This window comes from Periophthalmus magnuspinnatus, chromosome 22 (assembly GCF_009829125.3).
Source record: "Periophthalmus magnuspinnatus isolate fPerMag1 chromosome 22, fPerMag1.2.pri, whole genome shotgun sequence".
In the NCBI taxonomy this organism is placed as follows: domain Eukaryota; kingdom Metazoa; phylum Chordata; class Actinopteri; order Gobiiformes; family Gobiidae; genus Periophthalmus; species Periophthalmus magnuspinnatus.
This window is the reverse complement of record NC_047147.1, coordinates 17881558-17900114: the sequence shown is the minus strand read 5'-3', so window position 1 is coordinate 17900114 and position 18557 is coordinate 17881558. Positions and strand designations below refer to the sequence as shown.

General features: G+C 39.6%; 1 protein-coding gene across 1 annotated transcript; it reads left to right on the top strand.

Annotated features, from left to right (window-relative positions):
- Nucleotides 1-40: 40 nt before the first annotated feature.
- Nucleotides 41-17926, top strand: ubr1 (ubiquitin protein ligase E3 component n-recognin 1). Its single transcript, XM_055231156.1, has 47 exons — nt 41-108; nt 934-1193; nt 1888-1966; nt 2078-2188; nt 4079-4206; nt 4273-4411; nt 4504-4566; nt 4667-4790; nt 4933-5040; nt 5111-5199; nt 5278-5376; nt 5459-5620; nt 5701-5796; nt 6331-6459; nt 6544-6724; nt 6806-6858; nt 8573-8683; nt 9269-9334; nt 9422-9523; nt 9604-9667; nt 9992-10116; nt 10196-10248; nt 10329-10431; nt 10515-10563; nt 10980-11134; nt 11219-11318; nt 11391-11494; nt 11565-11645; nt 11716-11897; nt 12117-12328; nt 12408-12504; nt 12603-12755; nt 12831-12931; nt 13291-13378; nt 13445-13593; nt 13668-13723; nt 13998-14094; nt 14166-14233; nt 14315-14462; nt 14886-14973; nt 15055-15191; nt 15280-15388; nt 15768-15824; nt 15949-16026; nt 16098-16268; nt 16675-16776; nt 16852-17926. Exons 1-47 carry the CDS (start codon nt 70-72, stop codon nt 16991-16993), a joined length of 5208 nt encoding a protein of 1735 aa, XP_055087131.1. The 5' UTR covers nt 41-69; the 3' UTR covers nt 16994-17926.
- The last annotated feature ends 631 nt before the right edge of the window (nt 17927-18557 follow it).

Sequence of the window (18557 nt, the reverse complement as noted above, 5' to 3'; positions counted from 1 at the left end):
TCGCAAAAGAATTGACTTTCTAAGGGACCTGTCTCCTAGCAATACTCCCTCCTTTACGGCAAATGGAACATGGCGGAGAAATCTCCAGACGGGTTAGAGCTCAGCAAGGTATGTTTTTACAATACTTTATCTTACTGACAGTAGTTTTCGAGGCTTAAAAACACAATCTGTCAGTGAAACATGTTACCTCCGCTTTAAAGTTCCATTTCAAGTTGCGACCAAAGCTATGAATTTCAACCCAGAAGCTTAAGAAGCCACACTGTCAGGGTTAGCACTTCTGTTAGCTCCTGAATGTTTATGATTTAGCTTTCGGGTCAAGACTTGCCTGACTTTAGGCTGCTGTTGCTCTGATGTAAGTAAAGTCGTTAGTTTAAAACAGTCTGTTCAATGGAAGGTTTGTGAGTTCAGATGCCTCTTCTGCTGATCTTTTCTTATTTTGATGATCGCTTCAGCGTTAAGAGTACAAACGGCACTGGGTGCGTAACGTTAGTTTGACAGCTGACTTATTTCTTTTTGTAGGGTTTGCTGTACAATGGACTGGAAAGATCAAAACTTTTTTCTGCCGTACTATCCTTTAAATTTTCATTCACAAGGATGTATGTAAATGCTCATCGGTGCCGCCCATAGTCTTAAAAATCAACCTTAGCAAAAATCCAGGCTTGATGCCCGTAGTTGTGTCCGAAAGATGGAGAAGTATATTTAATCTGTAAATATTAAGTAATGTTTCTCTTAAATTACAATTTTGCCTGTGTATCTAGAGGCATTATTACTACTATGATGTCATAGCATAAAGTAGTAGTTATAAAACTTGTGCTGTTATTTTGACAATGTAGTTTAGTTACATGTTACTATGAAGGGCAATAATTAAAACCTTTGCTTATCAAAAGCTACAACAGTTTAAAGTGATTGTGAAACATGTTTATTGTGTGGTAGGAATGGCAGGAGGCAGCAGACAGCAGGGCAGAGCTGCTCCGGCACCTCAAGGAGCAGGTGCCCCGGATCTTCTGCCTAAAGAAGGAGCTTAGTCCCCAGGATGAAGAGGAGCTGGTGCAGAGCCACCTCCTCCACCCTCTGGAGTGCTTCCTGTTTGGAGAGCATCCCCAAGAGGGCCTCCAAAAACTCCAACAGGGAAGCTCCTCCTCTCAGCTCTGTGGGCGGGTGTTTAAGGAGGGAGAGACTGTCTACTCCTGCAGGTTTGGCGCACACCCTTTGCCTAAGTTAGGACAACACTCTTGTTACATTTAGTTGAGCTCATATATCCAGAATACAGAGCACAATGAATGGTTCAAGTACTTTTACTGTTTTAAATTTCCTTCACTGAGTCTTAGTTCACATTGCAAGGTCACAGTATTAAGGTGTTAAAAATGAATACTTCATGAGTAGAAGATCAAATTTCAATGTTACACTTTCTGTAAGTCATCTGTCGGGCAGGGGTTGTCTCTTGCTCCGATTTCTGAAGCATATTTTGCTGGCTTGACCAGGGTGGCGAGTCATGAGTCAGCACATACCTATCAATAAGTCATTGCCCTACTTAGTTATTTGATTTGGTATGTAGAATATCTTATACATGCCCTGAACATGTATCTGTGTCATCTGTAATCCAATCCTCATCTTCACATGATCATTTGTACAATAATGAACTATAGCAATACAATAATAAAACATAGCAATATAATAATAAACTATAGCAATATAATAATAAACTATAGTAGTGGTTATGCAGAATAGCTAAGCATGGTTATTTATTCTAGCAATTCATCTCCTAAAATACGGCATTGTGGCATTTTTACACACAGTAAGCACTATATAGAATAGTTTGGAGTTGGTAGATATTATTGACACTAATATGTAACTAGCATATAATGAGCCGTGGTGTCTTCATTGTAGGGACTGTGCGATAGATCCCACATGTGTGCTGTGCATGGACTGCTTCCAGGACAGTGTTCACAAAACCCATCGTTATAAGGTGTGTATTCATGAGAAATAAAATCCTTCTATTAAATCTCCCTCAGCAATGTTCTTATGCATTTCTTAAAACTGTCTCCATGAGTGACATACCACCTTTGATATATCACAGATGCATGCTTCATCTGGTGGGGGCTTCTGTGATTGTGGTGATGTAGAAGCCTGGAAGATTGGCCCGTACTGCTCTAAACATGACCCCGGGGCCACCACTGCCATGGTTACTGTGAGTTGCATAATCGAGTGGAAAAGGGATGTGGGAGGGAACTACTACGCTAATATTCTGCGTCAGTGAACCCCAGAATGTTTATTTTCCCATCTAGGCCTGATTCTGAATGTCAAGCAAGAAACTAGAATGGAAACAGTTCATTGACCTTGACTCACTAGAAGATTTTAGGAAGTGAATTAGCTGGAGATGAGTGTACAGCGATTGTTGGCTCAGATTATAGGTGGACAACAAATGTTCTAAGTTTGTTTTAACTCCAACTGCATCATTGATGATTAGACAGAAAACAGACAGAAAGTAAATGAATGAAACGGCCATCAATAACTCTCAATATTTTGTGCTCTCCATAACATTTAGATCCACATTTTGAGAAATATTTTTAGTAATGCTTTTTTTTTTTTTTAAATACCAAAAAATGTATTGAGATTATCAGTATGTAGCACCTCTATCCAAGAGTACAGCAGTTATTGGGTCAGGGTTTTCTATCAGCAGAATACAAACTGTGCACAGATGCAGTTTAGAGTTGTTTCATCAGTCTGCAGCTCAGCACACTTGATGAATGGCTCTCATTAGGAGCTGTTGTGAGGCCCTCCTCTGTGGGCCGCTGCGTTGGGCTTTTCCCTGATAAGATCATGTCAGGGCTTTAAGCAGACGTCCAGCAGGCAGCAGCGGGCTTGTTTCCATAAACAACAGGTGTCTCTGTTAGCAGACACATCACTGACCCTGTCCAGGCAATCTGCTTTGTGTTCTATGGAGCACATCTGAAGCCTTTCCTAACCAGCTGTGACATGGAGGATCATAATTCAGTTTGAAAGTAGACAGATTTTTTAGTATAGATTTAATAGTACTTAAAAAATACCAGCATTTTTTTTTGCTGGAGCGGTCCTGGTGTTGTGTAACATTATTGAGGTTTATAAAACTGTAAAATAACATTAAAATAAAGTAAAGAGGTTGTCAAAAGTTGAAAATCGGATACTAATCTATACTAAAACTAGCATTGAAACTAAATACTCATTTGAGCAGGTATCATTACTAAAAGTCACATTAACAGAAATGAGCCTTTCCTGAACAGCTTTAGAATGATCTTGAGCTATATTAAAACAAGAATAAGACCACATAGACTAGTATACGCCCATGGAGCACTATGGAACCTACCGCAATGACTGAGGGATTACGTATATATATATATATATAACATCACATAATATAAGTGTACTATTATTTAATGTTGAAAATTGCACTCTTGTTGCGTAAAGAAGGGTGTTAAATTATCATCATGGCATCAGAATTTTTAGTGCTCAAAACTGCCTTTTTCGTTCTTAGACAGCAGTGCGCTTTCGAGTTTGCTCATGTGCGAGTGTAGTGAGTGTGGAATTCAGGATTTGTGTCTGAAATATTGAGCTTACGTGTGGAATCTCCGCTCTCGTGGGATGTTCATGTTTCAAGGCCAGCACTATGTTTTGTTTGAATTTGAGAATGATTCAACAGATGCTGCTGTGCCAACACGCAAACAGGAAATGACATACCAAATATGGCTTTATTTGGTCAGTAATGTGTATTAGAACATAATGTGCTAGTGCAAGAGCCAGATCTGGCAATGGGAAAATGTCCAAGAATTACAGTTTTCAATATAGTAATGTAGTGGGTTAAGTCCTCACCCATTAACCAGAAGGTAGCATGGAATCTCTCCGAGTTCTTTCTAAAACTACTGTTGTACGCTTGAGCTATTCTCTAAAGTGGGGAACCACAGTCTCAAGATATGGCTTTAATGGGTTTACAGTTTTCTTCTGTTCAGATGTTGTTGCTGTAATTTGTTGTTTTTATATCTTATGTACAATCCAAAGGTTTTGCATAAATGTCTCTTATTGCCTTTGTTTTGATCTTCCACAGGACGATTGTGTGTTGGAGCCAGAGCTTTATGAGCGTGCAGAGAGGCTGTTCCGGGTGTTGCTGCGATATGTCACAGATTTCCTGGTGTGGGAGGAAAACTTTGAACTTCCGTCTGAGCTCCAGCCTCGGTACAGTTCACTCAAACTCACAGTACATCAGATGCCCGTTCTAACTCATGGTCTTTTCTCATCCAGGACAAAGGAGAATGCATATTACTGTGTGCTATACAATGATGAGCACCACTCGTATGACCATGTGATCTACACCCTGCAGCGCTCCGTCAACTGTGATCACAATGAGGCACATACATACACTGCACTTATTGACAAAGAGGTACTTTCTGGGTTTGGCTTAAATACTGAGTGAACTGCATTAACAACATCCATTTTCAAATGTATATAATTTTGGCAATTTCTAATTATCAGGGTCGACGGGCTGTTAAAAGGGGCACTCTACACTCATGCGAGCAAGCAAAAGACCTGATTAGGGTAAATACTCACTTTTATGATGCTTGTTATTATTTAATGTCTTACAATCCATAAAGAAACAAAAGTGTTTTGTGATCGCACTGTGTCACTGTGTGTCCAGTCCAACTCGGAGCACATCTCCCTGCAGCCTCTCCGTGTGGAGATCCTTCACGCAGCCATCATGGCTCATCAGACCTTTGCTCTGCGGCTTGGCTCATGGTTCCAGAAGATCATTGGTTACTCAGGTGCTGACAAAATATTCACATATTTAAAATAGTGCAAACTTGTCTTTATTCCTCCTTTGTTTTTTGCCATGTCTGATATTTAAACTGATGTAAAGTGTTAGCCCTGCAGAGAGTTTTATGCTGCTACGTGTGCTTGTTGCAGCGGGCTTCAGGCAGGCTTTTTGCCAGGTGGCCCTGGAGCCCAGTGCAGACAGCGACACACCCTGCCTCATCAGCCGCCTCATGTTACATGATGCCAGGATGTACAAAGGTACTGCTGTTGCTTAGTTCTTTCTGTGACAGTTATAAGTATTAACTTTCTGCACATCTTTCTCTTCCAGGAGCCCGCAAGATCGTGCATGAGCTCATTTTCTGTAGTATGCTGATGGAAACTGAGTTCAAAAGGCTGTTTGCTATTGAGTTTACAAAGGTAACTCTTTGTTGGAAACTATGCAAATTATGATACAAATACTTGGATTTATTCACAAGCTATTTCTCTGATCTTCAGCACTACAAACAGCTGCAGAAGGACTTTATCAATGATGACCATGAAAGGAGTATATCAATCACTGCTCTGTCTGTTCAGATTTTCACTGTCCCAACTCTGGTATGGATTATACCACTGTAATGCGTAATCCATTTGTGTTATAAAGATGTTTGTTATTTTCCATGTATTTGTCTTTGTTTAGGCAAGACATCTGATTGAGGAAGGTAACGTCGTTAAAGTAATAGTTGAGACTGTCATGGCGCTGCTTCGTGAACATTTGGATGACAACAATCGCTTCTTCTTCCTTGGCTACAACTCAGACAAGTTTTCACGCATCCAGGTCATCTTCCATGATCTCAGGTACCTTCTTCCCCCATAAACATTGGCTTACAATTGGCTTTATAGCTCTACATTTAATGATTAATTTGTTACTGTCAAAGGTACATTTTGATCAGCAAGCCTTCCATGTGGACTGAGGAGCTACGGAAACAGTTCTTAGAGGGCTTTATGGCCTTCCTGGGTCTTCTCAGATGCATGCAGGTACCTAATGACATGTTGCCATTTAGTTCCATGCATGTTACATATATTTATTTTAAAGTGGGACTAAACACCTAAACTCCACCCACATCCACATTACCAATAGAGCTGCAAAATTGGACCATACCTGGAGGACTAAAAGAGAGTGAGGGGAGAGTAGGGGTGGGGGTGGGGTCTGGACATGCAGTCTAACATGTATCCACACTTCAAACTGCCCCTACCGCCACATGTTTGTAACAGGAAACACCTGGCTGTCATCAGGGCATTCCTGTGTGATGTCACATAGCACTTGAAATTGCTGTGGCCACTAGAGGCAGCACACATTCAGTGTTTGACATAAAACAAATCTGAATCCTACCAAATTACCTAGTTTGCACTAAAATTGCCAAAAAAAATAGCAGAAGATAATTAAGAAAATAAAGACAATTAAAACACCATCTACACAGTTTAGTACTAAAAGCTGATTTAGTGTTTAGTTCCACTTTAATCTCCACAGTTCTGAAACCCACTTTTAAGCATGTTTACTTTTCTTCCCAGGGAATGGAGGAGGTGAAGCGTCAGTTCGGGCAGCACATTGCCGTGGAGCCTGAATGGGAGGCTGGCTTCTCTCTCCAAATTCAGCTGCGCCACATTCTGGCCATGTTTCAGGACTGGTGCTCTTCTGACGTCCGTTGGATTTACAGTTATTGCTATTGAAAACAGTCTTACTTGCTTCCCTGTGTTTACATTTGCTTATACCCACTTTTCCAGGATGAGATTTTGCTGCTCACCTTTAAAGAGTGCCACAAAGCCCTGATGCAGTGCACTAATCAGCCTTTCCGTCGGGAGGCCTCGGATTACTACATGTGCAAACACATTCTCCACGTGCGCCCATACAAAGTGTCTCAGGAGCCAGTCAGCATTCACCTCCCCATCTCCAGGCTATTAGCTGGTAGGGAAAAGCACAGTTAAACTCATATCTAAATTTACTAATGATTTTTTTGTTCATTTAATGCAATTTTTATGTTTGTAGGTCTTTATGTTCTTCTGTGTAGGACTGGTACAATAGAGCGATTGCAAAACCCTGTAAGTCACAAATTTAATACTTAAAAGGCCTCATTTCTACATCTGCTCATTGTTGAGCATATGAAAGATGAATGGATATTTATTGTATTCTAAAATTTCCACTCACTAGAGGAAAACTCTGTGATTTCTAAACTGAAGTGTGAGAAGGTTGAATGATGAACACATTTGACTTATTATAGACAATGATGAGCTATTTTACTATACATTCTCTGTTTTATCCCCTCTTCCAGGTATGATCCATAGCACAAGAAAAATTCATTTCTGTCAATTGGACAAAAGTTTTAAATTGAAGATGTTTTGTCACTCATCCAAGGGGGTTCTTCAGTTTGGGTCATATTGCAGGTGGATACTGCCTTATAGCTATCTGAAGGAGGAGCTAACTACACTGAAACTAACACACCTGATGTTTACAGCTTCTGAGTGTTAGTGCAGTTCAATAAACCTAGCTAAGTGTGAACTGCCTGAATCTTATTTTGCATGGCTGTTTTATTTCCCCAATATAACACTCACTGCAGTCTTCACTACACTGAATGAAGTATACCACATTGCTTTGTTTGTGGCTTGGGGGTTTTGTGCTTTGGGCAAACCAGTTTCTGTCTTAAAGTGTTTGCAGGTTTGAAATAGACCAAGATTTCATGCTGTTTGAAAATCCTGAAGCTATTCAGTCATACCAGTTGTGTAGGTAATAGTTATACCTTTTCTCATAGTTTCTGATTCTTTGTTGTCTTGTTTTTAGCTCTCTTAAGTCTATTGACGGCCCATTTTGGATATCCACAAGCGGAGACCTTTCTACTTTCACTTTTCCCTCTGTGCTTATAGCACTTTAGCTCTGTGTAGTGTTTGAATAACTGTTGTGCTGCAGTGAATGGTGTGATTCAAACACCAGGTATTGGTCGATGTGTGGGCTTCCCAAAACCTTTTAGCTGGAGTCGCTCTCCTATAGTTACTGCACAATCTAAGTAGGCCAGTTTGTTCTCCATCCATACATTGGTATCTCTATGTGAATGACAATTGGACTAAAATCTAAATTCACCTAAATGATTATGCAATTATGACTTTGGCACAGTTCACACTTAGTGAAGTTCAATGGACCTAACTAACAAACAGAAATTGTAAACAAACAGGTATGCTAGTTTCTGTGTAGTTTGTTCCTCCCTTCAGATATAAGGCTGCAATCTGACCAGAACTGTAGAAGCTACTTGGATGAGCGGCGAAACGTCTTCACTCTAAAACTTTTCTGCAGTTGACCGAATTTAATTATTTATTTTGCTTTTCTATAAATTGTGTGCTGTTGTATAGTAATAAATGTATATATAATAGTTTATTCCATCTATATATATAGGCCTATTAAAGATGCACTATGTAACATGGGGATGATATTGCATTGCCTGGAATGTTTCACCAGTATGATATTCAGTTGTTTTGTATTGCCATAGTTTTTATTGCTAAAAATGCCTTTAACGGTACCAGCTGTAAGTTCATTAGATTTTTTCACTGGTCTGCTTCTGTGAGGTCAAAGCTGGTACACTATCAGTGCAGTAATGTAGAGAGCATCTAGTTGTGAAGTGTAAGAATACAAAAGGCAGTCTAATTGGCAGATCCTCCACTAGAGAAGTTACATAATGCATCTTTAACATATCTTGGAATATTTTTATGTACCCTTTTGTGCATTAGTGTTTAGGACCCATGGTAATGTTCTTTGCGCCCCCTGTAGGAGGTCTATGACTTTGCCCAGCTGGTGGAGCTGCCCCTGCGCTGTGTGGTGTTAGCTGCCCAGGTTTCTGCTGAAATGTGGAGGAGAAATGGATTGTCCTTGGTCAGCCAGGTAACCTGTGGATGTAGTGTACTGGTCAGCCATCCCAACTGTTGTTACAAGGATAAAATGCAATTCAGTGTACATGCTCAAAATGCAGTTTCTATAATTATTTGGGGCTTTGTTCTCACTTGTCCTGGTTTGTATAGTTGAGTTCTGAATATAGGCTCGGCCCTTTTCTAGTCCTGGTCTAGTCCTGGTCTAGTCCTGGTCTAGTCCTGGTCTAGTCCTGGTCTAGTCCTGGTCTAGTCCTGGTCTAGTCCTGGTCTAGTCCTGGTCTAGTCCTGGTCTAGTCCTGGTCTAGTCCTGGTCTAGTCCTGGTTTAGTTCTGGCTATGATCCCAGTTAAATCCCATTTTTGATGTGGCGTGTGTGCAACTGAAACTACTTTTGGATTATCATACCTATAATATATGACCTATTTTACTATTTTGAGTGTTTTGGGTTTTTTTTTTTTATTTCAATTCAATCGTTTTAATTTTTTTTACTGATCCTGATCCTTTTACTGATACTGTCCTACTTGATGATCTATATATAAACAATACACTGTGAAATCTGATTTCCCCATTTAAATAAAGATAATGTTTTTTACGATCAGGTTTACTACTATCAAGATGTGAAGTGCAGAGACGAGATGTATGACAAGGACATCCTCATGTTGCAAGTTAGTCCCATTTTGAAGTAACACATGAGTGGATTATTGATTATTGTGCAGTTTTGAAGCATTTGTCTATTGCTATTATTATTCCAGATTGCTGCTTCCAAAATGGAGCCCAACCATTTCCTCATGCTCATCCTGTTGAGATTTGAACTGTTTGATTTCTTTAATGGGAGTCACTCAGGCAAAGATCAGGTTAGTCATGTCACTCACTCTAAGTGGTGTTTATGGTGTATACAGTCTGATAATAATGTTTTTCTTTTACATGTATGCAGGATGAATTGCTTCACCTCAATCGTTTGACAGAAGAAATGCTCTACCTCCTGATTGTCATAGTTGGTAATGCCTCCTTTGTTTTAATTGAGTTAAACAGTGCTCTATGTAACTTTTCTGTAGGAGGGTTCACTACCTGCTTGTCCCCATGTAGATGGTTTTGCTTTATCTGGAACATTCCACAGTATGGCATTGTCTCTATAGAGACAAGCAGGTCAGAATGTTGGCGAAGCGTATTTTTGACTAATAAAAACAGTGAGCAATTAATCAAATGCTTGATGTATAGGTTTAATGCCATATTGTGGAATATTTCAGTCAAAGCCTCACCTGATGAGTTGCATAGTGCGCCATTAAACCTACATACTATATCTAATGACTGCTTCTCTCTAGGTGAACGCTATGTTCCTGGGATTAGCCAAGTCACTAAAGAAGATGTGACCATGAGGGAGGTCATCCACCTGCTATGCATTGAGCCCATGGCCCACAGCAGCCTGGTCAAAGGCCTTCCAGAAAATGTATGACCCTAAATCACTGTCAATATGTATGGGCAGATAGAATGACCTCTCATCCAACTTTATCCAACTTCTCTTTTAGGAGAGCCACGAAACTGGGCTGGAGAGTGTCATTACCAAAGTTGCTACATTCAAGTATGCAAACGATATTCTTAACCTTTTGTATTTTTATTGAATTTTTGTTTATCTATCTATCTATCTATCTATCTATTTAGAAAACCAGGGGTATCAGGTCATGGCTTATATGAAGTCAAAAAGGAGCGTCTGGAAGAGTTCAACCCATTCTTCTACCATTATTCCCGATCACAGCACAGCAAGGTAATGTCTGTGTGGTACATAAAAATAGATTTATATTACTACACAATGACTTACCTATTTATGATGTCTCGTGTCACTTGCAGGCTGAAGAGTCTCAGAAGAAAAGGAGAGGTCAAGAGGGTAATGATAAAGGTGAGCTACATGTTGGTTGCTTGAAAGTGAAAAAATCTTATTGGTGAACATGATCATTTAATTGTCATGTGCAATACAAGCTGCGTTTATACAAAAACACCACAAAATCTGTATAAATAAAGAACAGATTAATAAATGAAACACACACAGATGTATTTTATTTTATATATTGTATATATTGTGTTTGGTTATTTTATATTTTTTTCTTAAATTATCCACAATTTCAGCTAAATTATTAATTTGTTAATTAACACATATATTTTCCAAAAAGTATACAGTATTACAGTTTATATTACAGGTTCCAACAAGATTTCAGCCGTTTATTCCACCTTTAGAGACAACTACAGTATGCGTAGTGTTTTTGTTTTTTTTACTGTACATAAGAGTTAATAAAATGGTATTCTCTGCGCGCCCAGCTCTGCGCCCCCCAGTACCACCCGCCTTCTGCCCAGACTTTGCCAGTGTAGTGCGCCTGCTGTGCTGTGACATCATCATTCACATCCTGAGACGAGTTCTGCAAAGGGCTGCGGAGGAGAAGACCACCCAATGGACGGAGGCCATGATCCAGAGGGTGAATGGAAGCTTATATTATACACCCATTAACAATGCAACAGAAATTCTATACATTCTATGCTAACTTTCAAACTGCTCATAGGCATTGCACCTCATAGGCCAGGCTTTGTTGGAAGAGAAAATTCAGCTTGAAGATAGAACAGTAGATGAAGTAACATTTGATTTCAGTCTGAAGGCTCGCAGTGAGTGGCTTTTTCCATTATAGTTAAACCAGCCAGTGTATCTTTTGCTCTAAATATTTTGTTCTATTCTAGTTATAGGTTCAGAACACGGCAAATCAGTGTTTCTATTGCTGTCAAAGATTAAAGCTGTGCCCTCTCTTGAAGCGCAAAAGGACATGATCAAATGGTTGTTACAGGTAGGAAGCTCACAAATGAAATCTAAGTATAGTTTTTAATTCTGATTCATGTTTAATTTCTTTTAATTAGATGTTTGAAATCGTAAAGTGTCTTCGAGAAAAGTCCAGTCCAGCAGCTTCCATGAGTGTGGAGACTGCAAAGCCTGAGGAGGTAAAGAAAGCATTTGTTGAGCTACCTATAAAATACTGTTAAATTTTCAACTTTGGTATTTTTGTTTCAGAACATTCAAGATAAAGAGAAAGCTGAAAGGAAGAGGAAGGCTGAGGCGGCTAAACTCCACAGACAAAAGATAATGGCCCAAATGTCAGCAATGCAGAAAAACTTCATAGAATCAAATAAAATGCTCTACGACAATATGCCTGAGAGTGGCCTACAGGGGGAACCTGTTACTGCTAATGAAAGGTAATTTATCATTTCTGTAGATGAAGTGTTGATGGTGGTTGTTGGTCTTTATCTAGTTTTTCTACCTAACTTGTATATAGACACTGAAGTTGCAGGCTAAAGGCTGTTGCTAGATTTTCGATTGATGTATTATATTAGGCCCATTGAGTATGAGACTTATCAGTTTACAATTTATAATAAAATGTTCCAACTAAGAATGTCATGTCTATTTTCATAAAGCTCTGCAAACAATCAGATGGAGCTTTGTGTAGCCATTGGGCCCCTTCGAGGGCCCACCCCAGCAGAGAGGGAGGTGTTGACGTGTATCCTGTGTCAGGAGGAGCAGGAGGTGACCACCCATGCTCCAGCCATGGTCCTGACTGCCTGTGTGCAGAGGTCCACTGTGCTCACACAGTGTAGAGGCAAGATCCCCACAGCCCAAATCACAGATGGTTAGTCAGCTCTCATTTTATCAAATTGCCAAAATATACATCTGCTCACATCTGACATGTTTGGTATATGCTTTTGTAGATGGTTTGTCCTATCCACTCTTCATGCCTCCTGAACTGGCTGTGGGAACTCACACCGGCAGCTGTGGACATGTCATGCACGCCACATGCTGGCAGAAGTAAGTAACTGCACTAAATATTATACTAATTAGTGTCTCTGTTGGTTGATTTTATGTAATTATGTACTTTGATATAATACAACTTTATACTTATTCAGATATTTTGAGGCGGTGCAGAACACGACAAGGAACAGGCTACACGCAGAGCTGATATTTGACCTGGAGAATGGAGAGTACCTATGTCCTCTCTGCAAGTCTCTGTGTAATACAGTCGTCCCTCTCATCCCACTGGCACAGCTCACATTCAACTAGTATGTCTGTACAGCATATGGTTCTTCCTTGTGATGTTTATCGTTGTTTTAATTTATTTTTTATTGTGTCTTTAGTGAAAATGCAGAGCTAATTGGACAACATCTAACAATGCCACGTTGGATCCAAGTCATGGGAGCCAGGATTAATGGACTTAAGTCTGTCACTCAGGATAATGGTAAGAGGACATAATATTGTTTGTTTTAATATAACACATCTCCTTACACTACAGGCAAGGCAAGGCAAGTTTATTTGTATCGCACAATACGTACAAAGTAATTCAAAGTGCTTTACCGAATAAGAAGGACATTAAAATCACACAAATCAAAACATAAATAATCACAAATAATCATCATAAAATTAACATTAAAACAGAAGAGTGCAGAATAAAAACCTTTCAGTCGTATGCACAGCTAAACAGAACAGTTTTGAGCCTGGATTTAAACATTGTCAAAGTAGAGGCCTGGCTCACATTTTTAGGAAGACTGTTCTGTTATGCACTGTTCTGTTATGCACTATATGTTCTTATATGCGCAGATAATAAAAGCTCTGATGAGGACAAAGGCTTCAGTGGGGAGGTCCAACCTGATTTCCGATCTATTCTGAGCTATGGAGTCCAGGAGCCGTAAGTTACCCTGTCGTTTTTTTCCTTCTCAAACGTTTACTTATATATGTTTCTGTTGACTTTTAGGAGGAGGTTTTCAGACAGCATCAGTGATATGATCGCAGTATGTGCCACCACGGTCTACAGAGTTGGACTGCAGACCCCACCCAACGAGCTGTGTCCACGTGTGCCACTGATGACCTGGAACACCTGTGCCTTTACTATCCAAGCCATAGGTACCACTGACTGCTCTGTATAGAACATATGTGTCAACTTGGGGAAATCTCAACACGTTTTAATTTTTCTATAGAGAATATTTTGCAAGAAGAGGACAAGCCACTGTTTGGGTCATTACAAAATCGACAGGTATGAGACTAGAGAACTTTAATACTTTCTAAATGGTGACTATACTTTGGTATGTTATAATTGTCTTCCCTTTTCATTAATCAAACTTGTATTTCGAGAGATTCATGCATGTATGTTCTTGCATTCAAAGAGTCACTGCTCAAAAACATCCTGTTTTCCCATAACCCCCATACACGCCCACAGTTCTGTACAAAATATTAAATAGTGATCCACATGGGTCATAGATTATAACTATATAGCTGACAAAAGCATAATATGTGTTTTGCACTTACAGTTGGCAGGTCTAAAGGCCATTGTGCAGTTCGCTGCTGCTCAGAGGATAAAGAGCTCTCAGGCTGTGATCCAGAGGCACTTTGCGGACCTGTTGGGAGGTAAGCACCACCTCATTGTCCAGGAAGTTAACGCCATTTTAGAACATTTTCTAATGCGTGATTTCTTACAGTGTTGCTTCCAGCGATGAGCAGAAAAAACACACCTTCAATTGTGGAGGTGGACTTCTTTCATCTTTTAGTAAGTTAATCATTTCTGGATTTTGGATCATGAGTGTACGTTGTAGTTGCCAGATATGATAATTATGTGTCTTATTGTTAGGTGGGCCTGGTGCTGTCTGTGCCCTCCCTGTATCAGGAGGAGACAGTAGACTTGCAGCCCTCTGCTGTCAGCGCAGCCTATAACCACCTGTATATTCTCCACCTGGTGACTATGGCCCACATGCTCCAGGTGCTCTTCACTTCCACAGGTACATACACACTGGGTGCATTTACATGGCCATGGCCAAATTGAATAACTATAATAATTGGATTATCCAGTTATTAGACCTGATTGTTGTGTGTGTTTTAATTCATAAAAGAAATCCAATTATCTGATTTTTAATCTAACTGTTGCGTTTGGAAGTATTAGTGCAACGCATTTATAACAACTTATAAAATGTGAAACTTTTCCTCTTTCATTTTTGTCTTTGTCTTATGCAATTGCTCTTTTTGCATAATTTTCCTTGTCAAAAACTGCACAGGTGTGAAAAAAGCAGAAAGAAATCAGATTGCCCCCATCAGATGCAATCATTTACATGACATTTAAATAATCTGATGACTCCAGACATCAGATAATGACCAGATTTATGATGTATGTAAACATAGCCAACCTCACTGTAGTTTTACTACAGATTTCCCCACTGTGGCCGGTGAAGACGACACAGAGGAGGCTAAGGCAGCAGCAGAATGGTACACTATGGTATCACAATACACCAAAAGGTATGCAGTTTCTTATTAATACATAATAAGTCCATTATCCCTCTGTTTTCCTAGTATTTCTGTTTGTGGTTTATTCTTCAGACCAATGCCCGAGATGTGCGGCAGTGCTGTGGCAGAGCGGGTCAAAAGAGGGATCGAGCCTTTCCTGCGATGTGCTGCTCTCTTCTTTAACTGCCTTACAGGAGTGCACCCCCCCGAGGAGCTCTTTACAACTGCAGGTATGTGTGGATGACTCACCTGATTATTATGCAGTTAAAATACGAATATGCTCGTAATATATGAATATGCTCTATTATTATATAACAGTTACATCTCAAGGACAATTGGAGCCCCTGTGCAGTTACCTGGCACTACCCCCCAATGTGTTCCAGCTGTTTTATGAGCACCGAGACACTGTTACACCACTGCTACAGAGGTAAGTCCAAACAACACGAATGGTTAATCTTTTTTTGTAATACAGATTTGAAACACAAATGCAACTGAATAGCAATAAAATCATAGTAACAGAATTTGCTTTAAAAACTGAAACATTGCATTACAAACAATATCAAGGCAGTCACATGTAACTTTTTTGCAGCATGTCAAACTGAATGGAAATAAAAAGCTTAAACCATTCTTCGGAAGATTCCCCATAGAGATACTTTTTATGCTGTAAGATTGGACATTATCCAAAGCAATAACATTTCCATGTCGACAAAGACAGGTGTAGGCCTTCTTCCAGACCCTGTTTGAGGCAGATTTGTGGGACTTGAACTGAAGTATATACGGTATTTGAAGTATATTTTCATTACCAGGTGGAGTGATAGCCCTGTTGTGTCCAAAGCTCTTAAAGGCAAACTGCACACAGTGAGGTAATGCATTTTTTAATTACAGCTAATTTTATTTTCTGTATAATAATAATAATAATAATCATAACAATTACAATAATCATAATAATAATACTACACATTTATTTATTGACCAATTATTCTGCAGATATCCAAGGAGAAGAAATCGCTTGATTGACTTGCCTGAGGATTACAGTGCTCTCCTCAACCAAGCCAGCCATTTTCAGTGAGCCCATTTTTTATTTTAATGATCCTTTCCTGGTTAGTCGTTTGTATTAAGTATTTATTGGTTGTCAGATGTCCAAAGTCCACGGATGATGAGAGGAAGCACCCCACTCTGTGCCTGTGCTGTGGGGCCATGCTGTGCTCCCTTAGCTCCTGCTGCTTGAGTCAGGTGGATGGAGAGGATGTGGGAGCATGCACTGCCCACGCTGCCACCTGTGGGGCTGGGGTGGGCATGTTTCTCAGGTGGGTTGAATACCAAATACTAATGGGCTGGGTTCATGTGACATCAAAACATTTTCAAATTTTAAAACACAGGACAGGTCAAACATAAATAGTAGACTTTGCTATTAAATTGTTAAAATCCAGATGTCCTCTGCCTATACGCATTAAAATAAATGCACTATTGCAATAGCGACTAAAATGCAGTATTTGCTATTGTGCTGCAAAAGATATTTGATCATACATAATGCATACATGACATAATTGTGTACAGATGACAGGTCATTAACCCACTTGTTTATTACAGCTCATTTCTAATTAAAAAACTTGCATGCCTCCCACATGTGTATTTTAGCCTTCTCGCCATTAGGCTCAGATTATTGAAAATTAACCTCATCTATATTGATTTTTGCTGATGTTACTGTGGCAGAATAAGAGAATGTGAAATAGTCCTGCGAGCCAGTAAGACGAGAGGAAGCACATATCCTGCTCCATATCTGGACGACTATGGGGAGACTGATCCTCACCTTGTGTAAGATTTTTTATTTCATTTAATCTTCCTCAAGTTGCTTTTGCCATTTTTTTCAAAAACAAAATGTATTTGTAGGAGAGGCAACCCACTGCACCTGTGCCCGGAGCGCTACAGGAAGCTGAAGCAGCTGTGGCAGCAGCACTGTATCCTGGAGGAGATCGCCCGCAGCCTGGAGGTGGTGAACGTCATGTTTGCTTTTGAGTGGCAGATGTTGTGATGAGTCGCACTGATGTGGAGAGAGAGGAGTCCCACACAGCCATAGAGCAGAGGCTGCTCCAGTGCTGCTGAGCACACACGCACTGATGCACGTACACACCACCAATCAACACCCCTGCTCCTGTCAGACAGGGCCTGGCGTCTGCTCCCCATCTGCCCCAGAAGAGGTCCAGACATCAGGCTGGACACAGGAGGAGGACCCAACATTAATGGAGGGTAACCGAAGTCGCCTTTTTAAATAAAAGCTTTTCTGCAATGAGGAGAGGTTTCTCCAAACATCTTATTAGCAAAGAGGCTTATTGAAATAAAGACTTGCATTATACACACCCATCCTTAAGTTCCTCTTATCTGATCTCTGGTCTTTGGTGATGCTGTGAATCTCTTGCATTGTCCTTCATGTTTGAAAATATTATTTGTCATGTCATAAGTTAATTGATGTTACATTTTGAAAGATTTATTGCTGCTTTTGTCTGTTATGGTTGGTTCAGATTTTAGCAATGGTATACATTGATTCTATTATACAAACACTTATAGCAAGCCAGGTAAACATTTGGAAATATTTTTCAAGAGCTCCAGATTTAAGTGCCATTTTGGCTGAAATCTTTACTGTAGCCACATGGTTATTATTGGCCCTTGGAGACCATGCTAATGTATTCTTCACAAGTTGAGACGTGCTTTACCACTCTGTGTCATGACCATGTATTATTGAATAAGCACATCATTTTATGATCGGAACATGGTGTATGGGCGTATTAACTCAATTATTAACTAATCATCTTCATTTATTCCAGTTCTGGTCAGTTTATTTATTTACTTAAAAATCTGGTGATACCACACACATTTTTATTTTGTCCATGCATTCTTATTTTGTTTTTTTCCATAATTGAAACATGTTATGGCTTCCAGGCAACTGAAAATAATAAAGACCTATACCTATACACACCTTCCACTTACATCTCCAATTTGTGAAACTATTCTCAAAACATGTTACTTTACAAATGCTGCATTAAAAATACTGCAATCACTATAATACAAACACATTTTAAAATGAAAAGAAAGGCGGATTAAGAAGCACCTGCCTGTTCACATGTGACCACAGCCAAAAGCGCCTTAACATTTACAGACGTTTTGTAAACAGCATAGATATTACAGTATTCATATGCAGAGATGTAAAGGAAGGTAAGGTAACTGTTTAAGTAAAAGGCATTATTACGTAGGGGCACATTGCCTTTAAGGGCTTGTTGTCGTTTGTAATGACGTCTCTTTTAGGCCTTTAGTCATTTAGTCAATTAATGGTCGATAAAGTTTTAGTTGACCAAAATTTACATTAGTCAACTAAGTCTTTCATTTAGCTTCTAAGGGTTAGCAGCAGGGAAAGGTATTGAGTGAGTTAGCTGAAGATTTGGTAGTGAGTTTAATCTACCTTTTTACATAAATACTCTTTCTCTATAAATTGCATAAATTGCTGCTTTTGCAGTGACTCCAGTGCAGGTATAGTCTTGTGAGTGCAGTTTGGGTTGATCAGTTTGGGACATAGAGATACGGGGTAGCTTCTAATGAATAGA

Bases quoted from the DNA above. Each gene is read 5' to 3' on its own strand.
- ubr1 (XM_055231156.1), top strand. From the start codon at position 70: ATGGCGGAGAAATCTCCAGACGGGTTAGAGCTCAGCAAG. The intron at 8,684-9,268 runs GTAACCTGTGGA...TTTTACGATCAG, and splicing joins GATTGTCCTTGGTCAGCCAG to GTTTACTACTATCAAGATGT. The intron at 12,329-12,407 runs GTTAGTCAGCTC...ATGCTTTTGTAG, and splicing joins CACAGCCCAAATCACAGATG to ATGGTTTGTCCTATCCACTC.